Source organism: Periophthalmus magnuspinnatus, chromosome 19 (genome assembly GCF_009829125.3).
Source record: "Periophthalmus magnuspinnatus isolate fPerMag1 chromosome 19, fPerMag1.2.pri, whole genome shotgun sequence".
NCBI lineage: Eukaryota > Metazoa > Chordata > Actinopteri > Gobiiformes > Gobiidae > Periophthalmus > Periophthalmus magnuspinnatus.
The window spans coordinates 3,279,733-3,296,765 of record NC_047144.1 but is presented as its reverse complement, the minus strand read 5'-3'; the positions used below and the strand labels follow the sequence as shown (position 1 = coordinate 3,296,765).

Below are 17,033 nucleotides of genomic sequence, written 5' to 3'. Positions count from 1 at the left end.
GGGAGAGAGGGAGGAAAGGATGGAGGGGGGGAGGGGTAAGTATGTGGTGAGAGAGAGGGGGAGAGAGGGGCAGGTTTGTGGGGTTAAATCTCTCAGGGTTATTTGGGTTGAGGACTTGGAGTGATCTCGCTAATTTGCTTTGCCGTGTCGTTAGAATCTTAATACAAAGTTTTGACATGGTTTAAAAGAAAGTTACACAGTTTAACTTTTCCAAGAGCAGTCTGTCCCCCTGTCTCCATGGAGATTCTACTGATTTGCCTGGAATGTTCCACAATATGCCATTAAACCTGTCTAATTTCCATTTGTTCAATTACACGTGTTAGTTGTCCAAGTCCTAATGGAGATTTGGTTTAGTCCTGGTTTAGTCCTGGTTTAGTCCTCGTCTAGTCCTGGTTTAGTCCTGGTTTAGTCCTCGTCTAGTCCTGGTTTAGTCCTGGTTTAGTCCTCTTCTAGTCCTGGTTTAGTCCTGGTTTAGTCCTCTTCTAGTCCTGGTTTAGTCCTGGTTTAATCCTGGTTTAATCCTGGTTTAGTCCTGGTTTAGTCCCGGGTTAGTCCCGATTTAGTCCCGGTTTAGCCCCGGTTTAGTCCCGGTTTAGTCCCGGTTTAGACCCGGTTTAGCCCCGGTTTAGTCCTGGTTTAGTCCCGGTTTAGTCCCGGTTTAGTCCCGGTTTAGTCCCGGTTTAGTCCCGGTTTAGTCCTGGTTTAGTCTACTTTTGGTGTAGTTGTGGGTTTAGTCCCAGTTTTGATGTGCTGATTGTGCATGTGTCAGAAAAGTTACACAGTGCAGCTTTAAGACAGAGACTAAATCAAGAATCACAATTTAACAACAAGAACTAAACCAGGTCTAAACCAGGATTGACTGAATACGAACTGAACCAGGACTATTTTAGGACTAAACCCGACCCAGGATCGACTTGTATCTGATTTTTGATTCTTTTGATCATATTTTCTGAATGAGTTTTAAATGTTTTGTTTTTTTTAAATATCTGTGTTTCAGGAGGAGATGAACCGAGGGAAACCGAACTGGGAGCATCTGAGTGAAGACCTGCACGTCCTCATCACTGTAGAAGACACTCACAACCGAGCCAAGATCAAACTGCAGAGGGCCATCACCGAGGTCAAGAAGCTACTGGTGCCCGCGGTAAGTACTACGAATACTACTGCAGATACTACTACAAATACTACTACATCTGAGCCAAGGGTGTGCGGGTGAGTCTGGGGCTGTGGTGTGTTTGTCCTGGTTTGTTACAGTGACTTTATGAAAACATTGTTAAGTTGATGTGGCTCTTTTTGGTCTGGAGTTTTCCTCCAGACCTCCTCCTCTCCTCTCTCTGCTCCTTCTTTCTCTCTCTCTCCTCTCTCTGCTCCTTCTTTCTCTCTCTCTCCTCTCTCTGCTCCTTCTTTCTCTCTCTTCTCTCCTCTGCTCCTTCTTTCCCTCTCTCTTCTCTCTCTGCTCCTTCTTTCTCTCTCTCTCTCTCTCTCTCTCCTCTGCTCCTTCTTTCTCTCTCTCTTCTCTCCGTTCTCTGGTCTTTCCTGTGGTGGTCTCTCCTCTTTTGTCCCTCTCTCCTCTCCCTCTCTTCTCTCCATTCTCTGGTCTTTCCTGTGGTGGTCTCTCCTCTTTTCTCTCTCTCTCTCTCTCTGTCTTCTCTCCATTCTCTGGTCTTTCCTGTGGTGGTCTCTCTCTCTCTCTTCTCTCCGTTCTCTGGTCTTTCCTGTGGTGGTCTCTCTCTCTCTCTTCTCTCCGTTCTCTGGTCTTTCCTGTGGTGGTCTCTCCCTCTCTTCTCTCCGTTCTCTGGTCTTTCCTGTGGTGGTCTCTCCTCTTTTGTCCCTCTCTCTCTTCTCTCCGTTCTCTGGTCTTTCCTGTGGTGGTCTCTCCTCTTTTGTCCCTCTCTCTTCTCTCCGTTCTCTGGTCTTTCCTGTGGTGGTCTCTCCTCTTTTGTCCCTCTCTCTCTCTCTTCTCTCCGTTCTCTGGTCTTTCCTGTGGTGGTCTCTCCTCTTTTGTCCCTCTCTCTCTCTTCTTCTCTCCGTTCTCTGGTCTTTCCTGTGGTGGTCTCTCCTCTTTTGTCCCTCTCTCTCTTCTCTCCGTTCTCTGGTCTTTCCTGTGGTGGTCTCTCCTCTTTTGTCCCTCTCTCTCTCTCTTCTCTCCGTTCTCTGGTCTTTCCTGTGGTGGTCTCTCCTCTTTTGTCCCTCTCTCTCTCTTCTTCTCTCCGTTCTCTGGTCTTTCCTGTGGTGGTCTCTCCTCTTTTGTCCCTCTCTCTCTCTTCTTCTCTCCGTTCTCTGGTCTTTCCTGTGGTGGTCTCTCCTCTTTTGTCCCTCTCTCTCTCTTCTTCTCTCCGTTCTCTGGTCTTTCCTGTGGTGGTCTCTCCTCTTTTGTCCCTCTCTCTCTGTCTTCTCTCCGTTCTCTGGTCTTTCCTGTGGTGGTCTCTCCTCTTTTGTCCCTCTCTCTCTCTCTCTCTCTTCTCTCCGTTCTCTGGTCTTTCCTGTGGTGGTCTCTCCTCTTTTGTCCCTCTCTCTCTGTCTTCTCTCCGTTCTCTGGTCTTTCCTGTGGTGGTCTCTCCTCTTTTGTCCCTCTCTCTCTCTTCTCTCCGTTCTCTGGTCTTTCCTGTGGTGGTCTCTCCTCTTTTGTCCCTCTCTCTCTTCTCTCCGTTCTCTGGTCTTTCCTGTGGTGGTCTCTCCTCTTTTGTCCCTCTCTCTCTCTCTTCTCTCCGTTCTCTGGTCTTTCCTGTGGTGGTCTCTCCTCTTTTGTCCCTCTCTCTCTCTCTTCTCTCCGTTCTCTGGTCTTTCCTGTGGTGGTCTCTCCTCTTTTGTCCCTCTCTCTCTCTTCTTCTCTCCGTTCTCTGGTCTTTCCTGTGGTGGTCTCTCCTCTTTTGTCCCTCTCTCTCTTCTTCTCTCCGTTCTCTGGTCTTTCCTGTGGTGGTCTCTCCTCTTTTGTCCCTCTCTCTCTCTTCTTCTCTCCGTTCTCTGGTCTTTCCTGTGGTGGTCTCTCCTCTTTTGTCCCTCTCTCTCTTCTTCTCTCCGTTCTCTGGTCTTTCCTGTGGTGGTCTCTCCTCTTTTGTCCCTCTCTCTCTCTTCTTCTCTCCGTTCTCTGGTCTTTCCTGTGGTGGTCTCTCCTCTTTTGTCCCTCTCTCTCTCTCTTCTCTCCGTTCTCTGGTCTTTCCTGTGGTGGTCTCTCCTCTTTTGTCCCTCTCTCTCTCTCTTCTCTCCGTTCTCTGGTCTTTCCTGTGGTGGTCTCTCCTCTTTTGTCCCTCTCTCTCTCTCTTCTCTCCGTTCTCTGGTCTTTCCTGTGGTGGTCTCTCCTCTTTTGTCCCTCTCTCTCTTCTCTCCGTTCTCTGGTCTTTCCTGTGGTGGTCTCTCCTCTTTTGTCCCTCTCTCTTCTCTCCGTTCTCTGGTCTTTCCTGTGGTGGTCTCTCCTCTTTTGTCCCTCTCTCTCTCTCTTCTCTCCGTTCTCTGGTCTTTCCTGTGGTGGTCTCTCCTCTTTTGTCCCTCTCTCTCTCTTCTTCTCTCCGTTCTCTGGTCTTTCCTGTGGTGGTCTCTCCTCTTTTGTCCCTCTCTCTCTTCTCTCCGTTCTCTGGTCTTTCTTGTGGTGGTCTCTCCTCTTTTGTCCCTCTCTCTTCTCTCCGTTCTCTGGTCTTTCCTGTGGTGGTCTCTCCTCTTTTGTCCCTCTCTCTCTCTCTTCTCTCCGTTCTCTGGTCTTTCCTGTGGTGGTCTCTCCTCTTTTGTCCCTCTCTCTCTCTTCTTCTCTCCGTTCTCTGGTCTTTCCTGTGGTGGTCTCTCCTCTTTTGTCCCTCTCTCTCTCTTCTTCTCTCCGTTCTCTGGTCTTTCCTGTGGTGGTCTCTCCTCTTTTGTCCCTCTCTCTCTCTTCTTCTCTCCGTTCTCTGGTCTTTCCTGTGGTGGTCTCTCCTCTTTTGTCCCTCTCTCTCTGTCTTCTCTCCGTTCTCTGGTCTTTCCTGTGGTGGTCTCTCCTCTTTTGTCCCTCTCTCTCTCTCTCTTCTCTCCGTTCTCTGGTCTTTCCTGTGGTGGTCTCTCCTCTTTTGTCCCTCTCTCTCTGTCTTCTCTCCGTTCTCTGGTCTTTCCTGTGGTGGTCTCTCCTCTTTTGTCCCTCTCTCTCTCTTCTCTCCGTTCTCTGGTCTTTCCTGTGGTGGTCTCTCCTCTTTTGTCCCTCTCTCTCTTCTCTCCGTTCTCTGGTCTTTCCTGTGGTGGTCTCTCCTCTTTTGTCCCTCTCTCTCTCTCTTCTCTCCGTTCTCTGGTCTTTCCTGTGGTGGTCTCTCCTCTTTTGTCCCTCTCTCTCTCTCTCTTCTCTCCGTTCTCTGGTCTTTCCTGTGGTGGTCTCTCCTCTTTTGTCCCTCTCTCTCTCTTCTTCTCTCCGTTCTCTGGTCTTTCCTGTGGTGGGCTCTCCTCTTTTGTCCCTCTCTCTCTTCTTCTCTCCGTTCTCTGGTCTTTCCTGTGGTGGTCTCTCCTCTTTTGTCCCTCTCTCTCTCTTCTTCTCTCCGTTCTCTGGTCTTTCCTGTGGTGGTCTCTCCTCTTTTGTCCCTCTCTCTCTCTTCTCTCCGTTCTCTGGTCTTTCCTGTGGTGGTCTCTCCTCTTTTGTCCCTCTCTCTCTCTCTTCTCTCCGTTCTCTGGTCTTTCCTGTGGTGGTCTCTCCTCTTTTGTCCCTCTCTCTCTCTTCTTCTCTCCGTTCTCTGGTCTTTCCTGTGGTGGTCTCTCCTCTTTTGTCCCTCTCTCTCTCTTCACTCCGTTCTCTGGTCTTTCCTGTGGTGGTCTCTCCTCTTTTGTCCCTCTCTCTCTCTCTTCTCTCCGTTCTCTGGTCTTTCCTGTGGTGGTCTCTCCTCTTTTGTCCCTCTCTCTCTCTCTTCTCTCCGTTCTCTGGTCTTTCCTGTGGTGGTCTCTCCTCTTTTGTCCCTCTCTCTCTCTCTTCTCTCCGTTCTCTGGTCTTTCCTGTGGTGGTCTCTCCTCTTTTGTCCCTCGCTTTAGGGTAATTAGTTGCGGGGTATAAAGACTCTCCATGGTGACGCTGCTTTGAAAAGGGCTCAGGATGAATGGAGGGTCTGTTCTCTCTCTCTCTCTCTCACCCCTCCTCTCTCTCTCCTCCCTCTCTCTTCTATCACTGCCCCCTCCTCTCGCTCTCTCTTTCCCTCTAACTCCATCCTCCTCCATGCTCTCCCCCTTTCTTCTCTCTCCCTCAGTCATTTCCTTTCCCTCCTGTCCCTCCATCTCACACCCCTCCTTCATCTCTTCATCTCCTCTCTCCTTCCTTTCCTTGTCTGTCTCTCCTCCCTCTGTTTTTCTCCCCTTCCTCACCCTCTTTCTCTCCTCTCTCCTCCGTTTCTTTCTCCCTACATCCCATTCCCACTCTCTGTCGCCTCCTCTTCCTCATGTCTCTCTTCCTCTCTCCTCCTCCTCCTCCTCTCCCCCTCTCTCTTCTTTCTCTCCTCTCTCTCTCTCTCTGCTACAGTATTCTGGTCTTTTTGTTCCTTCACAAATGCAGAGGGGGGACACAGGGACATTTCTCACATTCTGTTCAGCCTCCTCCCGACCCCAAAGAGTCCCACTCAAAACCGGTTACAATCCGGGCCCAAAGAGTCCCACTCAAAACCAGTTAGAATCCAGGCCCGGGACAGGCTCGGCTTTGTAAACACTGATGTCATCCCACCACCGCCCCTCCAAATCTGGGAAAGAGAAAGTCCTGGTTTAGTCCTGGTTTAGTCTTGATTTAGTCCCGAATCAGTCCTGGTTTAGTCCTGGTTTAGTCCTGGTTTAGTCTTGATTTAGTCCTGGTTTAGTCCTGGTTTAAGATTAGTTTAGACCTAGCTTGTGTGTGGTTTAGCATTGAGTTAGTCCTGATTTAGTCCTGGTTTAGTCTTGATTTAGTCCCGAATCAGTCCTGGTTTAGTCCTAATTTAGTCCAAGTTTAGTCTTGATTTAAAATTAATTTAGTCCTAGCTTGGTTCTGGTTTAATATTGAGTTAGTCCTGGTTTAGTCCCAGTTCAGTCCTTGTATAGTCTTTGTTTAGTCTTTGTTTAAGCCTAGTTTAGTCCTGGTTTAGTCCTCACTCGGTCCTGGTTTAGTCCTGCTTCAGTCCTGGTTCAGTATTGAGTCCTGGTTTATTCCTGATGTAGTCCTCGTTTAATCCCAGTTTAGTCCTAGTCTACTCCTGGTTTAGTCCTAGTTTAGCCCTGGCTTAGTCTTGATTTAGTCCTGGTTTAGTCCTGGTTTAGTCCTGATTTTGTCTTGACTTAGTCCTAGTTTAGTCCTGGTTTAATTCTGATTTAGTCCCGGTTCAGTCCTTGTATAGTCTTTGTTTAGTCTTTGTTTAAGCCTAGTTTAGTCCTGTTTTAGTCCTCACTCGGCCTTGGTTTAGTCCTGATTCAGTCCTGGTTCAGTATTGAGTCCTGGTTTATTCCTGATGTAGTCCTTGTTTAGTTCTTGTATAGACCCCAGTTTAGACTTTTCCCTTGTTTGGACCAGGTTTAGTTCTGTTTTGAGCCCTATTTTGTCCTGATATAGACTTACTCCCTCGTTTAGTCAGGGTTTAGTATTAATTTAGTCCTGGTTTAGTCCTGATGTAGTCCTGTTTCAGTCCTGGTTTAGTTCCAGTCAATCTTTACAAAACCTCATAATAAAACTTCCCAGACGTTTAAAAATGTCCCGGTGAGGTTTAAATCAGAGCAGGGACCATATTTCTGTCCCAGTTTGACTCTGGGACAAAGAAGAGAGAGAAAGGAACCACGGGAGGCACCAGTCTCAAGCACACGAGCTAACGGCTAACGCTACGTAAGCTAACCAACAGAAAATCTAGCTAAAAATACACTCAAATACACATGATGTAACTGCTAAAGCTACGTAAGCTAACCAACAGAAAACCAGCTGCAAATACACTCAAATTGCACACGAGCTAACATAAGCTTACCAACAGAAAATCAAACTAAAAATACACTCAAATACACATGATGTAACTGCTAAAGCTACGTAAGCTAACCAACAGAAAACCAAACTAAAAATACACTCAAATACACAGGAGCTAACAGTTAAAGCTACGCCAGCTAACCAACAGAAAACCAACTAAAAATACACTCAAATACTCGTAATGTAATGGCTAAAGCTACGTAAGCTAACCGACAGAAAACAAAACTAAAAATATACTGAATTACACACGATGTAACTGCTAAAGCTACGTAAGCTAATCAAAAGAAAATCAAACTAAAAATACACTCAAATACACATGAGCTAACGGCTAAAGGTACGTGAGCTAACTAACAGAAAACCAGGTCTTATTGCTTTGCCTGGAATGTTCCGCAGTATGGCATTCAAAAAAAAAAAAAGAGAAACGGGTCACAAAATCAGCCCACTCAAAGTAACAAATGAGTAAGTGTTTTTCAGGGCATTTTTTGAGGGATAAAAACACGTTAAATTGAATAAATCTATAGTGCGGAACATTTTAGGCAAAGCAATGACATTTCCGCAGAGACAAGCAGGTGGAAAAGTTACATAGTACCCTGTAAAGTCCTTTCAATGTCTGAATTATGTTGTTATGTTTTTGTTTCATGCGGATAGGCCCAGTAATTACAGAGATATTATCCATAAACCAGGTCAACAACTCTGCAGTCTGACAGTTACACAGCAAACTCCACCATTCTGATCCACTGATTTGTCCCAGTTTTATTGAAAAAAAATGTCCCAGGTGTCCCTATTTTTCACCAATTTGAACCCCAATAGTAAAATGGGTAATACGTTGTCAAATGTTTTTGTTGAAATACAGAAAAATGTGCCAGAAAATTGCTAGAAGGCCAGAAAGTGCTGTCTGTTGCAATGTTGAAGTCTCTCATGTTATAAACTCATTCACAAGTGAGTGGAGAAATGGCCGAGTGATTAAAAATGTTCTCAGTTTTTATTATTACCAACCGTCCCAACCCGGTGTGGCCCAGTTTTTGATTTTGAAATCTGGTCATCCTAAACTATTAGTTATTACTCATTAAAAATTGACTCCTGTTGTTTTGGTAATGCCATAAAAATGCACTCAAATACACATGAGCTAACGGCTAAAGCTACGTGAGCTAACTAACAGAAAACCAAACTAAAAATGCACTCAAATACACATGAGCTAACGGCTAAAGCTACGTGAGCTAACTAACAGAAAACCAAACTAAAAATGCACTCAAATACACGTGAGCTAACGGCTAAAGCTACGTGAGCTAATTAACAGAAAACCAACTAAAAATACTCAGATACATATGTGCTAACAGCTAAAGCTACGTGAGCTAACCAACAGAAAACCAAACTAAAAATACTCAGATACATATGTGCTAACGGCTAAAGCTACGTGAGCTAACCAACAGAAAATCAAACTAAAGATGCTTCCATCTCTCTGTTTCTTTGACCCAGGGCAGCTGTGACGCAAACCTAGCATTAGCAAACCACTTGTCTCTGTTTGACCTTTGACCTAACCTCCTCTCTTCTTCTTCTTCTGTTCCAGGCCGAGGGAGAGGACAACCTGAAGAAGATGCAGCTGATGGAGCTCGCCATTTTGAACGGGACGTACAGAGACGCCAACATCAAGACACGTAAGAGCAGTTATCTCCCCACTGTTAAAGCTGCACTGTGTCACTTTGCTGGTTGATAGTCTGACACCTTTTGCCTGAAATGTTCCAAGAAATGGCCTAAAATATCTCCATGGAGACAGACAGGTGACTCCGACTCAGTTTTTGTGCGGCAGAAAGATTCATTGCCACAGCACAAAATTCAAGTTGTAAAGTCTGCAGTACTTGTTCTGATATGTCCCTGTGTGTCAGATGCCCTCCCTGTGAGTCAGATGCCCTCCCTGTGTTTTGAAACGCATGGGATTCTTGAATTAGCTTAAAGATTTCAGTCAGATTTCAGTCGTCTCTCTCAAACGTTATCGCTTCTGGACGGGTTTGAAATGTGCCGTCCTGTGAACCGAATCTTTACTTTGAAAACATAAATTGCGCAAATCTAACTTCAAACACAGCGCTGACTTGCTAACATTTATCCGCCGGCCCCTGTCTTATCTGAGCGTTGCCTGTATAATATATTTAAATGCGTGTGGGGGGGTGGGTTGCACAGACAGGGGGCGCTGTACAATAGGCTCTATATGACCCTCTGTGGCTCCTCTGTTTAAGGCTTAAATGTGGCGTTTGTCTCGTCACAATCGTCTTCTGTCCATTGTACAAACGTGTCCCTGCTCCGAGTGTTTGGGAATCTGCAGGAGGGAGGGAGGGAGTTAGGAGAGAGGGAGGAGGAGAGAGAGAGAGAAAGAAAGAGAGAAAGAAAGAAAGAGAGAAAGAAAGAGAGGGATGGAGAGGACACGCCTTATCTGCATTTCTGCTTATGTCGTGTTGAGTGCCTCTAGTTTGACTTCAGAAAGTGTTGCTATCGTTCAACCCCAAAGACGAGTAGTTTAGCAATCACTCGAACCCTCCTCGTGGTTAGAAGTACGAGGCTGTCCAAGACTCCGCCCACCAGCCTATGTCACCCGTGCCCCCACACGGCAATTCTCCATAAATATACAAAAAATAGAATACAAAACAATACACTACAACTTCACAAACCTGATGTGATGTTCAGTGGTTTCGTTAGTGGGATGCAGCTGATTGTTTTGTGATAGTGCTCTGAAGGGGGAGCGACTTAGCGTGGAGAGCAAAGGGAGGTCGGAGTGTCAAAGTGTCAAAAACGAAATTTATAAAACATGTTAATATGTTGTTTCTGGTGATTATAGCATTAAAGAAATCTGATTAATTTCTCTCTTTATCTGCAGCAGCGGCGTTCCCTCTAGCGCCCCCTCAGGCTCCGCGGATCATCACAGGACCCGCCCCCGTCCTGCCCCCCCTCCGAAACCCCGCCCCCGTCACCACGCCCATCATGCCTCTGATTCGTCAGATCCAGAGCTCCGCCCTGGTCCCGGGAGCCAATCCGCACGCGGCTCTGGTGCAGCAGGGCCCTGAGTCTGGGATCATCTACGCGCCGTACGACTACCCGTATACCCTCACGCCGTCCATCCTGGAGTACCCCATCGACTCCAGCGGGGTTCTAGGTAAGAGAGATGGGGGAGGAGCAGGAGCTTACAGAGCCACGGGTGTGTGAGGGGGCTGGGACGGAGGAGCTGGGGTTGAGGGTCGTAGGTGTTAACGAGGGCTGCAAGATTAATCTAACCTACCGTATTTTCCAGAGTATAAGTCGCGTCGGAGTATAAGTCGCGTCGGAGTATAAGTCGCGTCGGAGTATAAGTCGCGTCGGAGTATAAGTCGCGTCGGAGTATAAGTCGCGTCGGAGTATAAGTCGCGCCGGAGTATAAGTCGCGCCGGAGTATAAGTCGCGCCGGAGTATAAGTCGCGCCGGAGTATAAGTCGCGCCGGAGTATAAGTCGCGCCGGAGTATAAGTCGCGCCGGAGTATAAGTCGCGTCGGAGTATAAGTCACACTTGAGTATAAGAGTATAAGTCGCGCCAGCCAAAAAAAACATAATAATGAAGAAAAAAATATACTCGATTTATATATTATGTGAAATATATAAGTCGCACCCCCAGACAAACTATGAAAAAAATACGACTTATAGCCTTTAAAACACGGTAAATATCAGTTTGAACACGCGCAATTAGCAAATTGCATTTTTGAAGTACAATTTCCTTTACAAAACAATAAAATATCTAGACTTACCCTACATTTACACAATGTTAAAGTTAAATATTTTCCCCAAATCGTTTAGCTAAACTGCGCCCCGCCTGATCTGTCTCTTGGCAAAAACGTTGTAGATGTTACCGTGAAAATGGTCAAACCAACTGTCCCTCTGACTGGAACTAGCTAGCTGTTGTTGTGCACAGAGCTAATTTTGTGGATAGCAAGTTAAGTGCATTTAAAACATAACTTAACTTGACATCAGCTTGCTCGTTAGTGCGTTAGCGTGTTAGTGCGTTAGCCGTAATCGCTCTGCTCCCGGCCGTCCGCTCCCAGCCCTTCACACATCATCTGGTACTTTCTCACGTCCCGATGCTCATTTTGGCCTAACAGTCCCCTCTCCCTTTGTCGTTGCAGGTATGGCTTTTCCCACCAAAGGCTAAGGCTAAAGCTAAGGCTAAGCTAAGGCTAAGCTAAGGCTAAACTGAGGCTAAGCTAAGGCTAGCACACACGGACTGCCTTCTGTTTACTGTCCTCCTCAGTCTGAACCACTCCTTCTCCGTTTTAGCTCTTTGTTTCCGCACATTTTGTACTAGCGCATCTGAGACTAGCGTTTGGTGTGATGACCGCTACATTTTTAACGTTTTTAGCTTCTTTCCGCTTCGATTTTAACGCAGTTGTAGTGAAGTCTTAGATTAAATGTTAATAATTGTTTTTGTAGATTGCTTATTTTGATCACAGAGCTAAACTAGAGTGACTTAAAGCTAAACTAGTGAAGCGTAGGCTAATTGTATAAGTAACTTTTTAAAGAGATAAGGACCACAGAATTATGAGATTTTATATATATTTTTATTTTATTTTATTTTACTTTATTTTAAATATTTTTTACATGATTCCTGGGAAAATTCTGGATGTAAACTTGGGCACATTTTGGTGCAAGTTCCAGTGTCAGATTAAAACATAAAGCACTGAAATGTCTTAAAGTGACGGTAGCTCAGTTGGTACAGATGTTTGCCTGTTATCCAAAAGGTTTTAGGTTCAATAACCGTTAGTATAGGCTTAAGCACCACACTATGTTTTCTTTTACCTATGCTATTTCCATCCTGTATATGTAATAAGGCCTACGGAGCAGAAAAGTGCCACAATTCAGAAATAACTTTAACTTTAAATAAGTCCAGAAATACATAACCCTTGAAGTGCATATGACAGGCCAGGCTGTAATTTCTCTAAAACATCGTTAACGTCGTTAGATTTAAGACGTGACAGCAGATGTGACATACGTAGAGGTAATTACATAACAGTTACCTAGCAAACATAATGTAAACGAGAGCCAAAACGTGTCTAAATTACACAATAGTTATAATTACACCTTTATTTTGTTAAATTAAGGTTTAAACTGTCAGAATAATGCTTTGCCCGTAAATTATCTCTGCATTTTGGATTCACTTTACATTGGAAAACTACTGTCGGACTGGCGTTTTGCTCGTAACCCTTTAGCGTCGGATGCTATCGTTGCCAACAGACTCGCGGTTGCGGACTTTCCATCGCCGTAACTCCGCGATCGATTGTGCTTCGTGTAAATTCAAACGGCGTCTCAAAGCGGAGGCACGGGGCTCTTTAAATATGTCACTGTCATTACGGTCATGTGCTTATGATGTCACTCAAAGATGACCAATCGGAGCGCAGGAGCCGGCGGGGATTTTCACAGTCAGTTATCAAAGGAAAAATACGGATGGAGATGTAAAATAGAGGTAGTTGTGTGAAAAAAATGCAGTACATCCTGATACTTTAACGTGATTTTTAATGTTTTTTTTATTTTAATTTTAATTTTTTTAAATGTTTTTAAATTTAATTTTAATGTTTTTTTATTTTAATGTGCTCAGTCCTTAAAAGGTTAAAATGTTCGTTTTAACCCACGCTACATGATCCTGGTGTTTTTATTCCGCTATTGTGTCCGCAACTCAGGACATGAACTTTAATAAGACACAAATCATGCGTCTTCTTTCCCTGAGGTCGCTCCCGTTAGCGTTAGCAACAGGTTTTTGATTGACAGCGTTGCTAAGTGCGGGAACCTTCAACAGCCTCGCTCCGGATTGGCTCTTTGGTTGCTATGATACTCACAGTCGGAAGTCCTAAAATGAAACTTGCCCCTTTAACCGCTCTGGCCTCCATGAGCTTCATTTGACCGGAGCCGAACGCTACGGGTGACGTCACTACTCGCTTGGACCACTTCTTTATACAGTCTATGTTTAGAACTCAGCGCTACTTCCTGTATTTTTGTACTTTTTTTGGCCTTCACGCACTGCCACTTCGCTGATTTAAAACTACGATAGACGTTAAACCAAGTCAGAATTAGAAAAATACATGAACCTGTCAAATGCACTTAAGAGTTGGCGCCGTTTCCTCCGTATTCTCGCTCATGTCTGGACACTGTAGCTTGCACCACCTCCTCAGTCTTACCACACTGTCCACTCCTGGTTTTTATTGTTGATTTTTTGGGGGCTAAAGTTCTTCTGTATCTCCTCTGTTTCATAAATAACTGTTTATGTTTTTTTGTTTTGGCGGTGTTAGCAGGAGCCGTTAGCGCTAAAGTCCGACGTCAGGAGAAGAGAACGCACCCGTACCAAAGGGTCACGGAGAGAGGTCAGTTAGCTTCTGCGCTATGTGTGAAACGTGCATGCTAATTCTACAGGAACACGAGTGTTTACGGGCCAACGAGAGACGCGGGGGGAGGGGAGACGGGCGGACATTTTGAGAGAGGGTTAATCAAACTTATCGTAAGACTTTGTGGCGAAGTTTGGCTGTTTACGAGTTCGGCGTTGGGCTGAGCGATCAATCAAAATAAGAAGAGAAAAGCTGTTCTATTAAAAAAATGTATTTGTTCACTAAAATATGTTATCAATTAAATTTTTTTTATTAATTTACTATTTTAAATTAATTAACTTAAATGTGCTTAGTGAATTTGTAAATTATATTGAAATTATACAATTAATTTTGAGTCAATATTTTATTTCTTGACTGTTGGTTTCACGTGAAAATTATTATTATACCACTTTATTTTTTTATTATTCTGAAATATAAAAATTTAAACATTGATTTAACCGAATTTAGTTTAAAGGGACCGTATTTCCTCATCACAAACAGACCTGGAGTTGTGTTTTGTTTCATTCTCACATGTTTAACACCAAAACGCTGCATATTTAGGTTCTTCTCTCAAACTGAAAACACTCTGTTCCACCTTGTGATGTCATCATGTGGTGATACAGGAAGTGCTCCACTGTGTTTTTAAACTCCACACGCCTTCACTAGAACCATTTGGATCATTTCACTTTTGGAATTGCTCATTTCTACCGAACTAAACGTAAACGGTAGCTGTTAACTCGCAAACTTCAGTACCACTTGATGACATCACAAGTTGGAACAGAGCATTTTGAGCTTTGGAGATGGAGACAGACTAATAATAAAAGGTTACTCAAACAAAACACAAACTCCAGGTCTGTTTTTTGAGGCAGTAACAGCATTAGAACATGACTTGAAGCTCATAAGACTCCATTTTGTGTGATTATAGGAGAAGTTTGTCAGTTACTTTTGAACCTTTTTTTAATGGTAGTTTTATATTTTCAATCGTATTATTTTATTTTATTTATTTTTTGTAGCCCAGTGAAAGCCTGATTCTCTTAAAAGTGACATGTACCGATGCATATGTCTGTACTACACTTTAGTTTAATGAATTGCTTAAAAAAAAAAAAAAAAAAAAAAGAAGCCCAGCCCTGGTCCAAAGCACTTTCTGATAAACAGCCAAACTTTGTCATTTTTTTGTCACTTATGAACCTAAAATCTCTCCCTCCATTTTGTTTTTAAGCTCCTCCCCCTCTCTCCTCCTCCGCTCGCTTGCAGCATGCCTTTTATTATGTCACTCGCCCTGAAGTCAGTTTAAAGTTAAATGGACCGGACCATTTTAAAACACCCCCCGTTGAGTGAGAATGGTGCGGTCCGCTCATAAGACTCCTGTGGTTCAAACACATTTTATTTTATGACTTTGTTACTACCTTTTAACCTACAAAAACACTGTAGGCTGATATTTACACCTCCTCAAACCATTCCATAGATGTATTATTATTATTATTACTATTATTATTATATTTTACACAAATGAATTAATTACTTTTACATCCCAATAATGTGCCCAGTGACTGCTGCAGCTCTCAGACGATTAAACTATAGACTTAAAAAATAGCACTTTTATTGTTCTTAAAAAAAATAAAATCATGGCTGGATTAATTTGAATTATTTGAGAATAAATTTTAAAAAATGTACTTATGATTTTAAAATTAAATGGATAGTTGTTTTAAGTGTTTTTGTTTCTTAAAAATAATTATAAGTAACGAGAAAGTAGTAATTAATGTAGTAGTTTAAAGGCAAAAATGCAGCTAGAGAAACTAAATGGGAATGGGAAACAGTGGCTGAGGTGGTGGAACGATCACCTTATTACAGGAAGGTTGTTGGTTTGATTCTGGCGCACACTGTTGTTGTATCCTTGGGCAAGACACTTCCCGCTTTTACCAGATTTTCAGTGGGATTATCCTGGTTCAATAAAAGATAGAACAGGTAAATAAAACAAACCCAAGTGATTCTGTGAGCGCGCCTGTGTGACTGTGGACGGAGGACGAATGTAATATTGATTGGTTTAAAGAAACATTATGTAACTTTTCTGGTGTTGGGTCTGCCACGGAGATCTTACGGCTCTTTCTGGGAATGTTTCACAGTACGGCATTAGACGTACTGTATGTTTCTTGCATTTATTCAAACTGCAGACATTCCGTTAATAAAAAAGTTCGTAGCGCAGCGTCGTCGCTTTCTTGTCTCTATGGAGATATAGAAGTTTAATGCCGTACTGTGTAACATTCCTGGCAACACAAATACCGTACATCTTCCTGGGAATAATCATTAGAAAAGTGACATAGTGCACCTTTAAATTAGGGATGCACCAATCCAGCTTTTTCTGTTACGATACCGAAGTCGATACTTATCAACCGATACCAAGGTAGAGACTGAAAATGTAATGTATTTCTTTTAAAAACAAATGGTGTAAGGTAAAAAATTATTTAAAGTAGCGACAGAACAGCTTTGAAAAAATATTACGAGGCGTTTTGGGTCAACATTGTCCAGTAGATCATCTTATTACACCAGTTTACAAACAGAATATCGACATAAACGATATCTGATCCATCAAAATGTTCAGTATCGGCGCTGATATCCCAAAAAACCAGTATCATATCGGCGCATCCCTACTTTAAATTTCCCCCAAAACACTGAAAACTAAGAGAGACGTGTAATTATAAACCTCTTTTTGTTTGTTTTTACGTGATTTTAATCCAGCTATGGTTTTAATTTAACTATATAACCACTTAATTTTCTGAGAGCGGCAGTCGTCCTGTAAAAGTACTACTTTAACACAGCGGTGTGATAACTACTGAGTCTGTGTTACCTCTATTTAAATATAAATCTGTAATAGTGTATATCGGTGTTTACAAGCCCCTCTCTGTCTGCGCACTCGTACACTGTCCCTGGTGCTGCTCTTCTGTATATAGGGAAAAGCCTTTATGAAGAAAACGCTTTGGAAATACTCTAGATTTTTTATTAGTTTTTAGTTTGTACATTTTTTTTTTGTTTCTACGATGCTTTTTATATAGAAAAATGTATATTCAAATGAGTGTGTAGCTACTGTTTTTATGCCGCGATGATATTTAAATTTGGGTGGTGTTCCATTCCACTGGCCTTATGGTGTTGTTATCTATATTATTATATCTGTGTGTGAGCGACTTGTGAAAGAAATACACTACAGGCAATAAAGATGATTATTGAAATGAATCTGTAAATGTTCTGGACCAAATTCTTGTAGTTTGTAGTTTTTGATGTCTTCTAAAACCATCACTTTTAACAACTCATCGCTGTCTCTTTTGCTTAACGAAGCGCTAATCCTTAAAACGAATCATAATCAGTAATCATCTGCAGCTCAAATGTAGATTTTTTTTTTGTGTCTCGTTTACGCCCAGATTTACGGTAACGGGTTTGGTGGAAGTTTGTTTGGGTTTGCGTTGAAAGAAAAGTTGATTTCACAGCAATTTAGAAATATTACAGGTAAATTTGACCAAAAAATCGAATACAAAGTGTGTACATGCTAGGCTAGTTAGCATTAGCGCCGATTTGACAGCAGTTACAAATGTTACAGTTAAATTTGACCGAGAAAAAAACAAATACAAAGAGTGTACATGCTAGGCTAGTTAGCATTAGCATCAACAGTATTTTTTTCCCAAGCAAAATCTTACTTAATCTTAGCGTGTTAGCAGGATTAGCTTGAATTAGCATGTTAGCATAAACCTTTCCTCTTTTCTTGATAAAACTTC

The 17,033-nt window shown here is 43.1% G+C and overlaps 1 protein-coding gene across 11 annotated transcripts in view; it reads left to right on the top strand.

Annotated features, from left to right (window-relative positions):
• Nucleotides 1-17,033, top strand: part of qki2 (QKI, KH domain containing, RNA binding 2) — a 43,821-nt gene that overhangs the window by 24,737 nt on the left and 2,051 nt on the right. Inside the window, exons 4-8 of one of the 11 annotated variants that reach the window (XM_055229748.1) lie at nt 998-1,141; nt 8,472-8,559; nt 9,774-10,046; nt 11,020-11,043; nt 13,198-13,269. In XM_055229748.1, the coding sequence (XP_055085723.1) occupies nt 998-1,141; nt 8,472-8,559; nt 9,774-10,046; nt 11,020-11,043; nt 13,198-13,269 (601 nt within the window). Of the gene's footprint in view, nt 1-997; nt 1,142-8,471; nt 8,560-9,770; nt 10,047-11,019; nt 12,224-13,197; nt 13,448-17,033 lie in introns of those variants that run through there. The other 10 variants (XM_055229749.1, XM_033984368.2, XM_055229747.1 and 7 more) reach the window with 10 other exon arrangements.